General features: G+C 39.4%; 1 protein-coding gene across 1 annotated transcript in view; it reads left to right on the forward strand.

Annotated features, from left to right (window-relative positions):
* HSD17B12 (hydroxysteroid 17-beta dehydrogenase 12) overlaps positions 1-17,402 on the forward strand; it is a 95,157-nt gene that overhangs the window by 69,682 nt on the left and 8,073 nt on the right. The window contains 3 exon segments of the mRNA XM_042790983.1: positions 4,617-4,651; positions 10,108-10,189; positions 15,061-15,126. Coding sequence (XP_042646917.1) covers positions 4,617-4,651; positions 10,108-10,189; positions 15,061-15,126 — 183 coding nt within the window.

Here is a 17,402-nt window from a genome sequence, read left to right on the forward strand (position 1 = left end):
TCTGCCCAGACACCATGCATTATCTTATGGTAGCAGTGATGTTTTTGTACAGGAATGGGTGCACCACAGGGAACTGCTGATCTTGAAAAAGTTATGTTGCTTTGAGTTGTTATCATTTCACCCCAGATCCGTGAATGAGATCTGAAGGAAGCAAGGAAGCTTCTCAGCTGCATAACAAAGTAGAAAACTTGTCCGAGTTCTCTAGCTTCATCTTTTCTTGTACTTGCATAGGCTTAATTAAAGATCATTGTACCTTTTGGAAGTGGAAAGAGTGACTTGCATAACATCATACCATAAAATGATTTGTCTATAAATATGCAACTGTGGTATTAGATTTCTGGCTTTGTATAACAATTGTGTGGCCCGTAAGAAGCGAAGGATGACGGAATATTTACCTCAGCTTTTCCTACTGTATTTTATCAGTCTGAGTGAATATCACTTCAAAGGTATTCAAAACTTTACAAATTATTGTTCTTTCCCTAAGTTCTGCTCCTGAGCTATTGCTTGGATTGGGGTGAGAAAAGACTACAGCTCGGCGATCACTAAGAATGGGAGATTATTTTTTTTTTTTCTGAAGAAAAACCACTGGAAATACACAGTTATAACTTCTAACTATTTGTTAGTCCTCTAATAGGAGCTTTTAAGTGTAGCACCTGTTTTAGAACATAAATCTATCCATATGGCTGTGTATTTTTGTATCTGCAAGTAGAATCTCTGCTTCTTTAGACCAAATGTGGTGTTCCCTTTTCCAAAATTAGAAGGTAGAAGATGGGTCTGATGCAGAAGAGGGGACAATACAACCAGTGCTTGCCAGACATGTAATAAATGCAGTTGCAGATAAATGGACCTCAAGAAATTATAGCTGCGTGTAAAAGATCAGCGAAATGGTCTATAATGAATCTTTACCTTAAGTTAACCATTTGCTGTGAGCATCCTGGAACTTAGGAGCTTGAGGGTTAGGTGTGAAAGAAGTTGACTTAAAAATGATGCAGCTGTCCAAACCAAAGGAACTGTGCCCCAAATTCTATGGTAGCGTTATGTGTATTTATGAAATCATTGAAAAACAAACAAGCAAAAAAACCTTAACAACTACTGCTTCATGGTTGTGTGTTTAAAGATAGCTTTTTGCCAGACTGTATAAAATATAAAAAATGAATGGCTTCTGATGTCAAGGAGACTGCCCTGAGCAAATTTCACCGACACACGTGCTCACACGTACACTCTTGTTCTGCTCCAATGCAAACTTTCAGAAAGAAAAACCACTTTGCTTTGGATGGGTTGGCAGTTTTCATGTAGCCTCGTGTCTGGCTACTTGTCTGAAATGACCTGAGCCTTCAGCGTCTTCTTGGGAACATTCACATTTTCAACTGCAGTGCTGGTATTTCTGTGGAAAGTAGTATTTGTTCATCAAAATGGTTATGTGAGGGAAGCCTAAGTGAGTTCAGCAACCACCAGCTGCCGGCACGCTTCTGTAGGTTGGTTCACAGCCTCTACTTTAGGTTTCCTGCCACTTTCTTCTTCCTTTATCAGGTTGCCTTCAGAGGAACAAACACTACTTTAGAGTTCTCTGGCATCTTACATGCTAATTCCTGTAGACTCAGACTTGCAATCCTTTGGCATTTATGAAATACACCCCATTACAGAACTGGTTGCCTCTAAATAAGACCTAGCTAAAATTGGGATTTTTTTTAATCTGGGAGCTGTTTATTAAATTCTAGATGTTTGTTGTTGAACTGCCTATTTCATAATGGCATGTCTGAGATTAGAGCTGTTGAAGATGAGAGTGTTAACCAGTTTGGCTATTTTGGGTAAAGAACATGCAAGCATGTATGGACACTTATTAGTGGCAAAACTACATTTCTGCTATAGATTGTTTTATTTGAATTAAAGCTGGGAATATTTTACGTGTGTGTACAATGTATAAATTTGCCAGACCTGAATACGGCTGCAGAAGGCTCTGCCAGCATTTTGCCAATAGTGCTCTTGCACTGCAGGAACAGTCTGAGTGTGGACTTGGCTGGGTAAGGTGAGACTGACTCAGAGAGCTGACTTCTGTTATTTTATTCTTTAAAAGACCCGGTATTTTTTCTGTACAAAAAGATACTGAATATTCATGTGTCTCTCCTCACACATCACAAGATGTAAAAATACAGATAGGAAAAACAGTTTTGCCCTATTTCAAAGATTTTTTAAAATTCCCTCAAAATATTAATTTTAATGGAAACAAATGGAAGTGATTTTGAGTGTGAAATCCAGTTTTGCCATCAGTGTTTTTCTGTGGAGGGGGAAAAAAAAAATGATTGCCTGTCCAGCTGAATGTTAGAAACAGACTGTTTAACACAGCTGGTGGTGAGAGACTTCTTGATTTCTACCTGAATTGTGTACCTATTGTTATATCTCTGCTGTCAATGGCTTCATGGTTTAATTTATGTAAGTCAGACAATTATTGTAGCATGTTTTTCTGTGCTCTTGCTCGGCTATCGGTAGTAACTAGCATGTTTGTGACACGCTGTTAGAGCTGCTTGGTGGGCAGCAACTTGTATTTAGACCACATTTGTGTGGATTTATGACAAAGTTTCAAGCATGGGGTCCCCCGTGCATTACAGTGGGAGATCTTGTACTGTTTTTTCAGACCATTTCTGAGCTGCTTAAGGGAAGGCAATTTCAGTCCATGTCCGTGTGTCAATCTGCAGAGATGATGTGCAGCATTACACTGCCCTGAGAGGCAAGATACAGTATGCTGCTTTTTGCCAAGGGGTCTGTGGGAGAGATCATAAGCTTGCACCAGAGAAAAGGTCTGCCAGTCTTGACTTAGTCTTAAAAAATCAGCTCAAAATAATGTTATCCTTTAACATTAAAATAATTAGTTGTTGCCACATCTCTTTTGAAGTGTTAGTGTATGAAAAAGCTCCTCTATACTTAGACTTAATGTCAGAGGTTTTTTTGAAGTTGCATCAGATCTGCTTAGCTTGGTGATGTTTACCAACTGTGAATACTTAGTTTGACTTCTGGGGCAGTGCTGAGTTAAATATGTCAACAGCTGACTTCATGAAAGTAGGGTCTGTTCAACTCCTGCCTGTGCAATCCCTTATCAAAGCTGTCATGCAGCATGGCTGATGGCAGAATCTATTCTAAGTGAGAAATGCCAGTAAAATACAAAACACAGCTCTTCTCTACCATCTTCTTTGTGCCAGCTGCAATCAACTGAAATTTTGTTTTCTTTTGTGATTTTTCTCCTTTATTTCTGAAAGGGTATGCTTTATAATTTAAAAATAAAAACAAACAAAAAACTCCAAACCCAGATTCACTCATATATAAGGGCTAATGCAGTGGTGATAGTAATATGAATAGCTCACTACAGTAAGATTTGTCTATTTGTAATAAGAGTGCTTGCAGGTGTTTTGTGCTCCTGTATATGCTGATTTCTTTTTGTGTGTGTGTGTGTGTGTGTTTTTCCTCCCATACTACTCAAATGTTTCATGTTTAAAGCTATCAAGGTAATTTGGTATCCGTGTGAGTACCATTACATTTTGGTGCCATCAGTATTTTATTACCCCCTCCTTACTGTGTCCTCAAGAACTTCGTTGGAATACCTTTTAAAGATGTGAAAAGTGGTAACAATTTCTATTTCTTGTCTGATCTGTCTTTGTTGTCAGTGACATGACATTTATTAACAGGGTTGCTTGGCAGGGGAGTATTTGGCACAAGCTGTACTTTGATGACGTTATTTCTTAAAGGTAGAAATTTTGGATTTAAATAGTATTTTAAGATGGTAGTAGTTAGTAGTAGGAAAACTAACTATTTCACATTAGTTAAAAATTTGTCAAAGTTTGGATCAATGCTTGATTTGTTTCCCTTGTCAGAACTGCTCTGTCCACAACCAGGAAGCTTGTTTTAGGATTACTGCTCTGGAGAATCCTTCAGCCAGGTTGTAAATAGATTGCTTAGAGGCCTAACGTAGGCAGGAACTTCAGAGCAGTGAGGAGGTTTGCCAGGCTGCTTTTCTTGTGGGTGTGTAGGTTCTTCACTGTGAAAACATCTGTGTAATCAGCAAAAAATGTTTTGAAATATGAAATGTTTTCTGTAGGTAATGTAATATAGGAAACTTGTCTTCAGTAGTTCTGTCCATTGCTCTTGCTGCTCCACAATTTATTTTTAACTTGAAATCAGCAGTTCAGTAAGTCTAGCTAAAATACTTTGGATATTATCTTGAGTATTGGCATAGGTGGTAAATTTAGTCAGTCCTGAGGAAGACAGATGCTTTTTGTAGGGGGAGAAAAATCATACATGTACCATAGTACTCTGGTGTTTTCATGTTCTTTAGAGGCCATGGATGCTGCAGAGCAGTAAAGACATTTTTTTTTATTTACTGTTATTGTATTTATGCTACTAGCTGGATGGGTTCACCAGATTCAGTGCACACGCTGCTTGACAGAGCCAAATTATCCAGGTAGAATAAAAATAAACTGCCTATGCAAAGTATGGTCTCTGCTTCCCTGAACTTTGGTTGGGGTGGAGGGGGTGGCAGCTGCTTCTGAGAGGAAGGGAGGCTTCCCTCGGTCTCTGGCTGTCTGGTGTCTGCATTCTCAGCCATCACGAATGTTTTCTTTTTGCAGATGACACGATTGGTGCTGCCCGGCATGCTGGAAAGGTGAGTCACACTAACACTATCCAGACAAAGTCATCATTATTTATAGGGGAGAATCCTTTCTTGAAAAATTCATTACTGTGACTAATCAGCCCGGTCTCCATGTTTTAATGGCAAAGTAATGCTGGGTGAGTCACGCTGATGGTGCATGAATCATCAGACGGTGGAAGCCTTTTCCACTCGATTCCCTTTTTATTTTTCCTCTCCCTTCTCCACTGTTGTGGTGATTCCTTTTAGAACAGAATTAAAAAGCCCGTCTGACTCATCAGCACTAACTCAACAACCTGCTATTCTGAGGGGGTGGTTACAGTTCCTGGGAATAACCTTCTTAAGGCTATTTCTCTAAGTCATTGTAAGTAAAATGGATGCAAAGAATATGTTCTCATTATACAGTAGGAGGTATATTGAGGAAAATCTGTGATCACTGGGAAAACTAGAACTGCAGACCCGCTCTTTAAAATAAGAGTTAATGCACACACCACTGTCGCCATGGCAGACGTGCACCGACTTCCTAGCTCGCTCCCAGGTGAAACGAAAAGGTGCACAGTCTCCATGTAGTCCCTCCAGGCTGTTTTCTTGCTGATGTTGACTGTCCCAGGCTGTTCCCGTCGCTGTGCTAACCCTGGCTGGCTGGGGATTGCCCTCGGTCAGGTCTGAGCTGCGCTTGCAATGCTGAGGAAAGCTGTGTGGAACCATGTGCGACAGTCACTGTGGTATTGCCTCCCAACAAATCCTGTGGGAGCATATATATGGGGCAAACCTCCACACCCGACGATGATTAAGAAAAAAAAATTGGTGTTTCTTGTATCATCCCATTATCTGGGAGTCTTCATTGCAGATGGGGATTCAGTTATTCAAGCGTTGCAGGGATTCAGAGCAAGTATTTCCCACTAAAACAAAGTTTCTTTGGGGACACAAACTGTCAGAGCTAGTATGGGAGTCAATGTCTAGCACATCAGGGTGATGATGAGCTTAGATTTTTGGTTAAACAATCAGGAGCTAAGAAAGAGTTTATTTCATGTAAAGAAACTCAAATTAGAAAAGAAGACCCAAGACAGCTCTGGGGCGGGAGTGTAATATTTCTCAATAAAGCTGGAGTAGAGGATGAGGATTATAGTACAGTGGTGGTAGCTACTCAGGGTTTATAAGCCCAAAGTTAATCCTTGCCCGTGTTCTATTATGGATAGATAAAGGGATCTGTCTTTTATGAAATCACCGCCCTCTGAAGATGCCAACATGACCAAAGCCATTCTGCTTTTGAAGGGTTTAATATTGTGTTACCAGTTTTTGGAACTTTGAAGCTCTAACAGTTTCTTGACTTGGTGTCTTCTTTGTCCAAAGAAATGTCATAATTATCCATTTGACAGAGTTGATCTCTTAAGCTTCTCAGGACAGAATGATGTATACTCTACTTACAGAATATCCTGTGTATGTTTTTCTGTTGCATATTAACCTGGGCAAGGTGATCTGAATGAAAGGCAGCGAACCAGGATCCTGCTGAGTTCTGGGTTTGACTATCCTTGAGCACACCATGTCATGTTTCTTCTTACTTTTTCTAGCTGCATGATTACCTTGAGAATCTCAAGGATAGATGTTCAAGAAGCTTGGAAAGAAAAGGTTAATAGTGATTTAAATAAAAAAAAAGTACACATCTTGAACTTTTTCCGGCTTTAAATGTCTGCTCCATTTGAATGAAGGCCTTGGTTTCTGTCCCAGGGAAAAATATTTGAAAAGGCTTCCATTTCTGTTTGGTTTTGTGAAGTCAGTTGGGTTTGCAGTTCACACAAGCAATGTCTGCAGCTGCCAACTCCTGCATAGTCATAGCTCACAGGCCATTAACACTGCTAAGGGCCTGTAACCACAGGAGGACATGGATGTCCAGCGAATCCAAGGGCATGAATGAATGGTAGCTGTGCTCAGCTACTCTTTGGGCCAAGCAGAAGTTTCTCTCACGGGACTGCAGGCTAGGAAAAAGGGCTCCAGGCTCTAAAAATAAAACCAGACTAGGAATCCCATCATTATTCCTCACTTGTTCAAGGAGGAGAGCGTGTTAAGTAGATAGATGTGACGTAGCACACTGTAGCATCTTGCAGCTATCTACAGTGCATACTCTTACATATTTGAATGTTAGTTTTATGGCAATATATTACAAGACAAATACCGAAATAAAGCAGACTTTATATGCTTTGCATCCAGGTCTGTAAGGAGAAAACAGAACTGCATCTTGGTGTGTCTGTTACCTTTTATTGATAATAAACATAGCAGCATTAGATGAATGCCACTTCTGGTAATGGCGTTTAGATTCTCTGCTGTGGCTCCTCTCCTGTGCTCTGAACACTTAAAGTGACAATTTATAATCTGCAGCTTCCTATTACACTTAAATGAGCAGTTCCTCTGTAAATTTTCAGGCTACTGTCGTAAGGTGGGAGGCTCGTAGAACTGAAAATCGAGGCTTGATGTCTTTGGGAACAAAAAAAAACCCCAACAACAACAACAAAAATCAGTTGACTGTTTCTAGACAAATATCAAACTATGGTATTTATTGCCAGGGAAGTAGCAAGTGCATAATTACATTACAGAGGAAGCTTGCTCTTTCCACTTGGTGTGCAGCTGGAGCAGGCGCTGGTTGCCACAGCAACAGGGAGATGGCTAAATATAGCCTCCGCGGCGCTGGACCACTTAAGGTAGAATGATGGGGAGGTGTGAGGGTGTGGACCTGGTGCTCTTCATCTTAGCCAACTTTTTTTTTTTTTTTTTTTTTTTTTCATTAACTGCACAGTTGAGTTGGATGGAGCCAAAATTTCTTTTTGCTGCACTGGTGCTCGGGTAGTTCTTCAGATCCCCCCCTAAAAACATTTCTTCTGCAGTTCCTCTAAGAAGCAAAATTGTAATTAGAGTAATAAGAAGTATTCCTCCTACAGGCACACTTCTGTTTTCTTTTATCTGGACATTTAAAGTTATGAGCTTTTAAGGCTAGGACTGTTTTCTTTATAAAGAAAAAATACAAACCACAAAACCCACAGTGGCATTGACTCCTTCAAAGGGACCAATACATGGAGCTTCTGCAAGAGGCTGCTGTTAATTTGTTATGTTTCCAAGAGGGGGAACACATGGTGGTCTTCACTGGGTCAGACCATTAACTCACTGCACCTGGATGATGGTCACTGCTCCTGCTGGGAAGCTGTAATCTAGCCAGATGCTGTGAGACCTGTGCTTTACAGCCTGGATGCCAGCCTCTCCTCTCAAGCTTCAGTTTGTTTCATAACCATGAGGCTTGTGTTTATCTATATAAATGCTTACGCTTTTTTGAATCCTGTTAAGCTTTTTGTCCTCAATTAAGTTTTGTGGCAAGTACTCCTGTAGTCTGAATATGAGAAGAGCACTTCCTTTTATCAGATCTAAATTTCAGTCTTTCATTTAAATAAATGCCATCTTTCTTTTGTATACTGAGAGGATAAATCAAGGTCTTGATCTTTGTCTTTCATTAGTTTGTATACTTTTGTCATGGCTGCTCCTAATAGTCTCTTAAATAGCTAAGTTGAACCAATCTTTCCACCTCATCAATGTATCGGGGTTTTTTTCTTCTTTTCTCCTTTCTTTAAATCATCAGGTTCTTAATATTTCTGTCCTGTATTTGGAGAGATACAAGTGTTCCATAAACTAATACAAGATTTCAGTGGTGGTGGATCTGTCCCTGTGGTTCCCACCATCTTGTTATTTGTCTGGTTTTGGTGACTGCTGCACAAAAGAGAACTCCTTTTTGACTTTGTTTAGGTTTTCCAGGGAGCAGATAGTTGATTTAGAGTCCTGCAAGGTTTGTGATTAATCCACATTATTGTCTTTAGTATGCATTGTTGGTTTTGTTAATATTGATTTTTTTTTTTCCATCTGCCATTCTGCAGTCTGTTCACATAGCACTCTGAGTTCTTTAAAAAGTTCCTTATAGTATTCTCCAATCTGGTAATCTCTTAAAAACTGTATGCATACTCATTTCACTGCTAATCCCCATTTGAGCTCATGAATAAATATCACAAGCACCACCTGTCTTGATACGAAAAACTTCTGGCATCCACTATTAACCTTTTGCCGTCGTGAAAATGAATGATTAATTTCTGCTCTTATTTTCTCCTTACTACATATTTTGATCCATGTTACTACTTTATTTCACCAACCAAGCCTTGCAAATAATTCCTGAAAAATACAGTGAACTTTGGCAAAGATGTTTGAAATCCTGAATGACTGGAATGATTCTTTTCTGTCACATTAGCTACCTCATTTCTAGAGGTGAATCAATCACAGATCTAATTCACACTTCTATCATGGCAGAAGCCATGTTGTTTTGAATCTATTGCCAAGATTTTCAAAGAGTTGTATTGTTCTAATTTTTAACGGTCACTTAAACTCAGCTGTTTTTAAGATGGCTACTTGAATCATTGTGGCAGCAGCTGCATAGGGTGTACCTAGATGAACAAATATAATGAGAAACTCATGTGTGGGTCTGCAGGAGTTGAGCTGCACGATGCCTACCTGCGTGAATGTTCTCACTCTGCACTAACCATGGCTTGTCTAGTATCTTCAGGTAAACTGGCTTGAAGTTACTACAGGGTAAGAAGCAGTAGAAATGCATTTTTCACTGGGTTGGACTGTCTGGTAGCACCTTCTACCAGCGTACTTGCCCTAATTTGCCTGAAGCATTTAAAACTAATCCTTTCTACCTAGCACTAAATAATACGTCTGTTTTTGTAGGTAAAAGTAGTCTCAGAAATAGACATGCTCAAAATCAGTCAGTGGGTTGGGAAATCCAGGACTCTTACTTTCTGTCCTACCTACATGTGCTTTAGAAGTGGTTGGCAGAGCAGGTGGTAGGTAATTCCAGGCTGGTACCCTTTCTGAAATACTGCTGTGGAATACCTTCAGTGTTACTGTAATGCAGCTGTAAAACAACTCATATTTTCTGTAGTCATCCAGTGAATATCTTCCATACTGTATTAACATACTTCCGTATTTGAGCAGTAGATTCAGATACTTCCTATGTTGAAGATCCATCATGAAGATCCATTTAGAAGATGAAAGGGGTTATCAAAGTGTAAACTATACAAAAAACTTGTGTTGCCATTTCTGCCACATTAGCCCAGAAGTCACTTTTTGGACTTGTACCAGCCTCACTCAGTCGGTTTTGCATAGTTTAGCTCAGTGTGTGTGTGTGTGTATATACGTATGGAGCTTGATTTTCTTGCTGTATTGACGTTGGAGTTGTTCCTGATATATACCAGCTGCTTGAATACTTATATTGTGCTTAAAGTCAAATTAGTACGTTTCAGTTTAGGATTTGGTTGGGTTTTTAAACATATCTTAATCTCAGTTGCATCCTAAAGGCTTTCTTTAGGCTTGCAGTAATTTTCTGAAACATGAAAGATGTTTCCTGTATTTCATGACAATCTGTCTTCACTGCCTTTCAGATCAAAAGGGGCAGTCCTGAATATCTCCTCAGCTGCTGGGATGTATCCAACTGCACTGCTGACTCTTTACTCCGCGACCAAGGTAAGTGTTCTTTTACACACTGAAATCAGGTGTCAAACATAAGCCAACACTACAGGACTAAGTGTTTTGGTGTCCATCTAGTGGTGCTTTCATGAACTAAAAGTACTGAGTTTCTAACGTATTTTTCCAATAGTGGGAGCTGGAAGGTCGTTAGAAAAATGAGTGCAGGGGTTTACTGGCATGGAAACTACTATTTTACATATTTCATCATGCATGCTACTTTTACATGGAAAAAAATGCTAGTGTACCAAGCAAGCTTAGTGAGAGGTTGAGAAAGGACATTGACTAAGTTTAACACACTTTCTTATTTTGACTTTGAAACTTTTTTTCCCTAATCTTACTGAAGATGTGTATCTTCAATATCTATGCATATATATTTGTTTAAGTAGGACTCTTCTGGTGCTTGCTAGAAGCAAACATTTGTCCTCCTTTTTTATTAGTTGTGTAAAGTTTAGCATTTCAAGTAAGAGAAAGGATAGAGCTCTAGGGCCTTGCCATTACCAAATAGTTAACTTCCCTTGATCTGCTGACGTAGCCCAGTATGTCATTTGATGTTCTTGCAGTGAGTGGATTATTGGCTTATCTTCAACCTGGCAGCCACCATAAATTCCAAGTTCTTTGCAGCAGGGCTGCTACTCGACCAAAATTAAGGCATGGCATTATCCCACTCTGTATGCAGATCTTTGCACTTTACTCTGTGCCAGTTGAGAAATCTCATGATGTTTAACAATAATCAAGTTTATCAGGGTCTCTCTGGACTGAAGCTATGTCGTGTCAGCCACTTCATCTTAATGCTGTCATCTGTGAATTTGCTGAGGGTGTACTCTGTGTCATCAGCTAGGTTGCTGATAGATGCTGAAGAATACGGGCCTAGGTATTGATCTGTAGGGTTCTCTGCTTGTTGTCAGCCAGATGTCAAGCTATTAATCATGGCTCTTTGAGCCTGGTGGTCCAGCCAATTTTTAGTCTGGCCAGCAGTTTGTTGTTTCAGCACATATCTGCTTCACTTCCAAATGAGAATGCTGCAGAAGATGGTGTCAAAAGCTTTACTGAAGTGAAAATACATCTATATATACAGACACACACACACATACCTTATATATATTAAAAATCTGTTTCCCTCATCTACAAAGCTAGTTCACTCCATTGTAGGAAACAGTTTGCTGTTGGTAAATCTCTGTTGACTGTTTCTGATGTATCTTCTTGTCCTTTATGTGCTTGGAAATGAATTCCAAGAGGAGGGCTCCATGATCTTTCCACAAACTGAGTTAAAGCTGACAGGACCATTCTTACCTTTTCGAGGAGGGATATGTTAGCCCTCTCCCAGTTGTCAGAGACCTCCCCTAGTTTCCATAGTTTTTCATATATTGTAGGCAGCAGACTTGTATACATACGGACTAGTTCTTTCAGCACTCTTGAGTGAATCCATGGTGCTGCCTCTGCCTGTCCCTTTCATTAAACAAAACTGGTGCATGCAGAAGCATGTGAGCAGGCTTTGGCTATGCAAAGGCAAGAGAAGTCAAGAATACCATAACCATTTTCTGTTCTTTATCTCTAGTTTGTTTCCCTTGTCCATCAACAGACCCCTTTTTCTCTGAAATTCCTCTTGAAGCTAGTGTACCTGTAGGATCTCTTAGTGTTACCCTTCATGCCCTTTGCTAGTCTTTTCCTAGCTTGGATTTTATTCCTAAGTATCTGATAATGTTTTATGTTTCTCCTTTGTTACTTCTCCTTGTTTCTGTCTCTCACGTACTCATTTTTTAGTTCATCAAGAAGCTCTCCATTTAGCCAAAGACTCCTTTTACTGAAATTTCCAGTCTTCCTCCACAACAGGCTGGTTTATTTTACCGGTTTATAAGTGACTACTCTAGATCTACATTTCATGTTCAGTTTATCTGCTCTGGTTTCTCTTTTTGTCATTGGGACAGTTTGTCTTTCTGCAGCTGGTCTTTTGGTCTTTTTTTTTTTTTTTTTTTTTTTTTTACAAAAATACCTATAGGGATTTCTAAAATGTCCCCCTAAAAGGTGTCCAGTTAACACTGTAAAGACAGACTATAGGTACACAGTATGAGCCTGAAGTGTATGAGATAAAACTAAATGCAAGAGATACTTACACTGGTATTAAAGCAGTATGGCCCTACAGCTTTTTCCAGGCACATCTGATAATTACCTTAAATACTTCAAGGATTTCAGAGTCTAAGCAGAACCTTGACACTATGAAGAAACCTTCAGTAGTGTAATTCATGTCAGAACAGACCTATGTTTCCTCTCAGAGTCTCAGGAACATCTTCATACTTTCAAAAAGGATTTGATGCACACTATTTTATTCATACTAAAGGAGGGAATATTTAAGTTTAGAAATCATGAAAGCCTGAATTAGTCTTAGCTGATAAAATTTGCTCTTGAAATAGCTGTTTCCTGAGAGCACAGTTCTTTGTTTTAATACAAAAGGTCACTTTCATTGTGACAGTGCCTTCAGCTTTATGGAATGAATTGAGCTTCTGATTTTAGTGATAATATGCCTTACACTGCTTTGGTTAGTCTTTTTTCAATGAGAACCTCAAATATTTCTTCCCTTCCCCCTAAGAAACTCAATTACAGGTTAAGTAATCTGCCTGTTCTCAGCACTGCTCATCTTCTACCACAGCAAGATTAGTAAGCATGAAAGTGACTCCCCTAATGTAGCTATAGAAAGACTGTAGCTGCAATTTCTAGGGTTTTTTTCCTCATCTATATAAAGGGGGTTTAAAGCGTAGTATCCTTCAGGTCTAAGTCAATGGCTTTGGCTAATTATCAGGAACAGGCACAGTCCAACTCTTTAACCTTCCAGTAGAGAATTCTCTATTTCACAATGAAATGAGACACTTTTAAAGGAATCCTAGTCCTATTTTTTGACAGGTTTACTGATCTACCATACTAATGAGAAGTGAAGTATGTTTATTCCTGCCACCACCATTTTTTTTGGTATTCGGGTTTGTTACTGGATATTCAAGGAGAAGAAATTTTCTTGCATGAAATGCTTATCTGCTTATTCAGGGCATGTTTACTTTAGAGACTGCTCTTAAGACTGTTTTAAGTTAAAGGTTGTTGGTGGGCTTGAGCATCTGGAGGTAGAAAACCCAGCTTGTCTTGAAATAAATTCAAGAAGAAAAACTCCAAAGCTTATCTGGATACTGGAAGTTGCTTTTTCACCTCATGTGAACTGAACATTCCCTTTATTTCAAGCTCTCTGCAATAAAGTAGAGATGACAGTCTTTTTAGTCTCTATATTTGGAGCAGTAACTGATTTCAGGACTCTTGTCATGTAGAAAATAGTTAGAAATTTGAATGATCAAAGCACTTTAATTAACACAAAATAAGTTTTTAAAATTTATTTTTAATAAATTATTGATACACTCTATGCAGTTACCACACGTACATCTGGCAGCTGTCTTCAGGGACTGGACCGAACCATTCGCGTGTCTGTGCAAGCGCCTTATTGCAGTAGAATGTCTAGCTCACTTGAGTCATTGCTGCTAGACCAGACTTTCAGAGTCTCGCTGCTGTTGAGTACTGAATTTCATTAAGAACTTGTACTTGGGAGAAAAGGGAGAAGGAAGAACAGCTGGACAGAAGATAAGCTTTTTTGGTTTAATGAGTCTCCTTCTAACTTGTACACGCAACTTGAAGATGAGGAATAAAAGGACCTATCTGCTACACAGCAAAATCTAGTTTTCTTTCAGATCTCCTGTATGCTTAGAAAAACGTGTATAGAAATAGCCCAGTAGCATGGATGTGTTTCTATTGCTGCTTGTACAGGCTGAGTTGGGTGGGATGACCTTGATAAGAAGAACACTGGGCACTGCAAACTTGTAAGTGCTGGTTTCAGTTAGGACTTGTGTTAATCCACTGGTGACATGGTGACCATGGGAAGACTGTAAAGCAGGCGCAATACTAGAGCTTTGCTGTCTGTTTTGAAACTGGTCTGAAGCAACCACTTCTTAAATACTTGAGTTAATGTATTTAGTATTTATTTTAGCTTCAAGCATGGATAGGATAGTTTAGTTCCTTCAGTTGAAGGTGCTCCATTCATCCTACTTGGTTGTATTTTTTCACTAAAAGAAGAAACCATAGCAGAACCTGATACTTTGTCTCACTAGACTGCATAAGGCAAAAGCAGTAAGGTGGTTTAGAAGAACTCTGGAAGGGTTTGAACTGCTGAGTAGCCTTGGGTTGTTAGGACAAGGCTTTCTTGGCATGATTATGGAGATGGCCGTATCAGATGTGAGGGCATCTTAAAGGCAGGTACTAGCATCCATCTTTTAAGCCCTTTCACTGCCTTCTTTAAACTTTTAGTCTTGTAACCTCTAAGACTTCCAGAAGTTTGGAAGAGAGTCTGTGGAGGTGGACTTCAGGACTAGGAAGAAGTATCACCGTAGAGTAGCATTTCTGAAAAGTGTAGAGGCAGAATACAAAGTATTTAAATGCTATGTTTTAAAAACCATGCACAAGAGAAACCTACTTAAATCACTCTTTAAAAAAAAAAAAGTCTAAGGAGATGACATAAGTAGTGAACAATGTGAACGTGCAAAGTCTTATTTTCCTTTTTTTTTGAGGCTTTATGTAAGAAATCTAGTTCCTTTTCCTTCTAAATTAAAGAGAATTTTATTTGTTTAGACTGAGCCTCACTTCTGTAAAAATACTTTGTAAGCATAGGGTTTCTATTCAGATGGCGTTGCTCTAATATGCAAAGTTTCTTTGAAAACATAAAGTTTTTCACTTTGAAGACAGGAACTCTAAATAGTGATTCAGATATGCTTACAAAAACCTGCAAACTATAGTTTCCATTTTAATGTGTAGCATGCTGCATGCTTCTCTTCTTTTCTCTCCAGGCTTTTGTGGATTACTTCTCCCGAGGCCTCCATGCAGAATACAAGAGCAAGGGCATCATTGTGCAGGTGAGTAAAGTTTGTTTCATGTAAGTGTGGTTACCACAGCAACATTAGTGTTTGGGTAACAAAAGGGAATCAGCGTGGTCTCTTATTCAGGAATAGGTGACACAGATTAAGGATAAGGATTTCCTTTGGTCCAATTAGCAGCTTTCGTCAGTTACTCTGAAACAAACCACCTTGAAGCAACAAAAACCATTGTTTGTTTTAGTGTGTTTGTTTTGAGGTTTTTTTAGCTGATGGTGGTAATTGAACCTTTATGTATAAAATATTACATAAAACTGTGTGCAACTCAACATCTTTATACAACTTCATCTACTGGAATGTAGTTTTGGAGCACATTTGTACAGAGATTCCATGGGTAACTGCTCAAAAGACTAGAATAGTAGCAGTCCCTGCAGTGTCATTGAGTCAACTGCTAGTGTAGGCATAGTAGCAAGAACAAAAGCAAGCCTCAAAGACCCTTTGTATGTAATGGACTGATTTAATTTTCTTTAGTACTGGGTTTCCACTTTACTAATGAGTCTTGCTTTTTCCCCTCATTTGTTTACCTTCCATGGTTTTAATTATTTTTCACGGGGCATAAAAGCAAACCAAGCCAGTCTCTCACAGCTTGATGGGATTTTGCTTTAATATGACTTCTCGCATACTCTTAGTGTTTGCTTCCAAAACGTAGCTGGAATTTACAGCTTTGGTCACAAAAACTGAGTTTTTCATTACTTATGACACCTGTTGCTCTCTAGAGCAATAGTCCATTTGGTATAAGATCTTACCTGTACTGTGAAGACAGTGGTATAAAATTTTTAAATTCCACTAGAGATCTTCTTGCCAACAGGATTAGCCTGTGTCCATGCCTGTCATTCCCCTATTCTGTACGGTGGTTCTCAAAACCATCTGAGCTCTGAAGGTCCCATGAGGAGTAAGGCGCAAAGTTGCCTGCCCTATTTGTGTATTTTTGTGAGAGCACAACATTTGTTACTGGCTGAAACCATAGAGAAGTTGTTGCCAACTTAATGCTATGTTATGACATGCTAGATTTTGGGGTTTTTTTTCCCCTTTAAGCATACTTAGCAAAACAAGAACTTGCCGACAGGAAATGTCCTTCAGTTTAGTGTCCAAATGTTTAGTCCCAGATATTTAGTATAGTGTCCTGTCCCAGCTCCTCAGAGAGGATTGTGTTAAGAAAAAAGATAATTGCTGGGTGAGCTATTCCCATGCAGTCTCTGACCCTTTAATGGGAACCTCATTTAAACCTTATACTAAACATCTTAAGGGATTCTGTTTATTTTGGAGTGTATTGGTGGTGAGGAGGAAGCTAGTAAAGGAGGTCTCTGAAAGAATTCTGACTATTGTTGTTATGGACCTACTTGAGGACAGACTAGATTACAGTAGTTTTATGCTGGTAACAGATTACAGAGCTCCCAGAGCATAACTTCTCCTCAGAGTGCCTCCTGTTGTGCCCTTGCGCCCTGGGATGTACCTTCAGCTAAACCCATGTGCAGCACTGAAGGATGTGTAAAAAGGGAGTGCTCTGAACAGGTACAGGCTCAGCATACAGGCTGGTTTGTGTGCACTCTCCATTCTTGAAGTGGATTAAGCTGGAGCGACTTTTAGTGTTTTATGTCTCCTTGTTACTGTCTCTTCTCACAGGGTTTCCAAGTCTTTTCCTGGCTTCAGCCCCAAACTGTCCTGCAATTGGTCAGTTTTTACCATACTGCAAGTTCCTTACAGCTTTCTTTTTGCATTTACCCTTCTATATTACTTCTATCTCCCCAGTGTGGTTCAAATTGTATTACTTGCAGGTTTAGCTTCATCATCAGACAGCTGTTCTTCCAATCTGTTTCATCTCCATTCAGTGTGGCCCTCTCTTAATCTGTGGCCACAGTCTCCAAATGAGACTAAAGGAACTGGTAGAGTATTTCTTTTCTACATCAATAATACAAAGTGTTCTGGGAGGATTTCTTTCCTGCTTAAGCCTACCTGCAAACTGTGTGGCATGGGCTCCTTCAACACTCAGCTTCACTGGCAACAGAGCTGGGTGTGATTTTTCTGTTTGTGTGTTGGTGTGTGTGTTGCGGTACAATGTCTAAGGTCTTTCTCTGTTTTCTGGTATTTTCTCAGGTGAAGCTGCTGATAGTTACCTTGAGAGTATTTAAAGGTAGATGCTTGCAGGCTAAAGAAGTGCTACATCTTTGAAGATGTGCATTTGTCTTCTCCCCAAATTTTGTCCAAACAGTGGTCTGTCATTTTGAGGGGAGAACAAAGAAGGAGCAGGTACTGGTCAT

The sequence above is a fragment of the Tyto alba genome, unplaced genomic scaffold, assembly GCF_018691265.1.
Source record: "Tyto alba isolate M040663 unplaced genomic scaffold, T.alba_DEE_v4.0 Super-Scaffold_18, whole genome shotgun sequence".
NCBI classification, from domain to species: domain Eukaryota; kingdom Metazoa; phylum Chordata; class Aves; order Strigiformes; family Tytonidae; genus Tyto; species Tyto alba.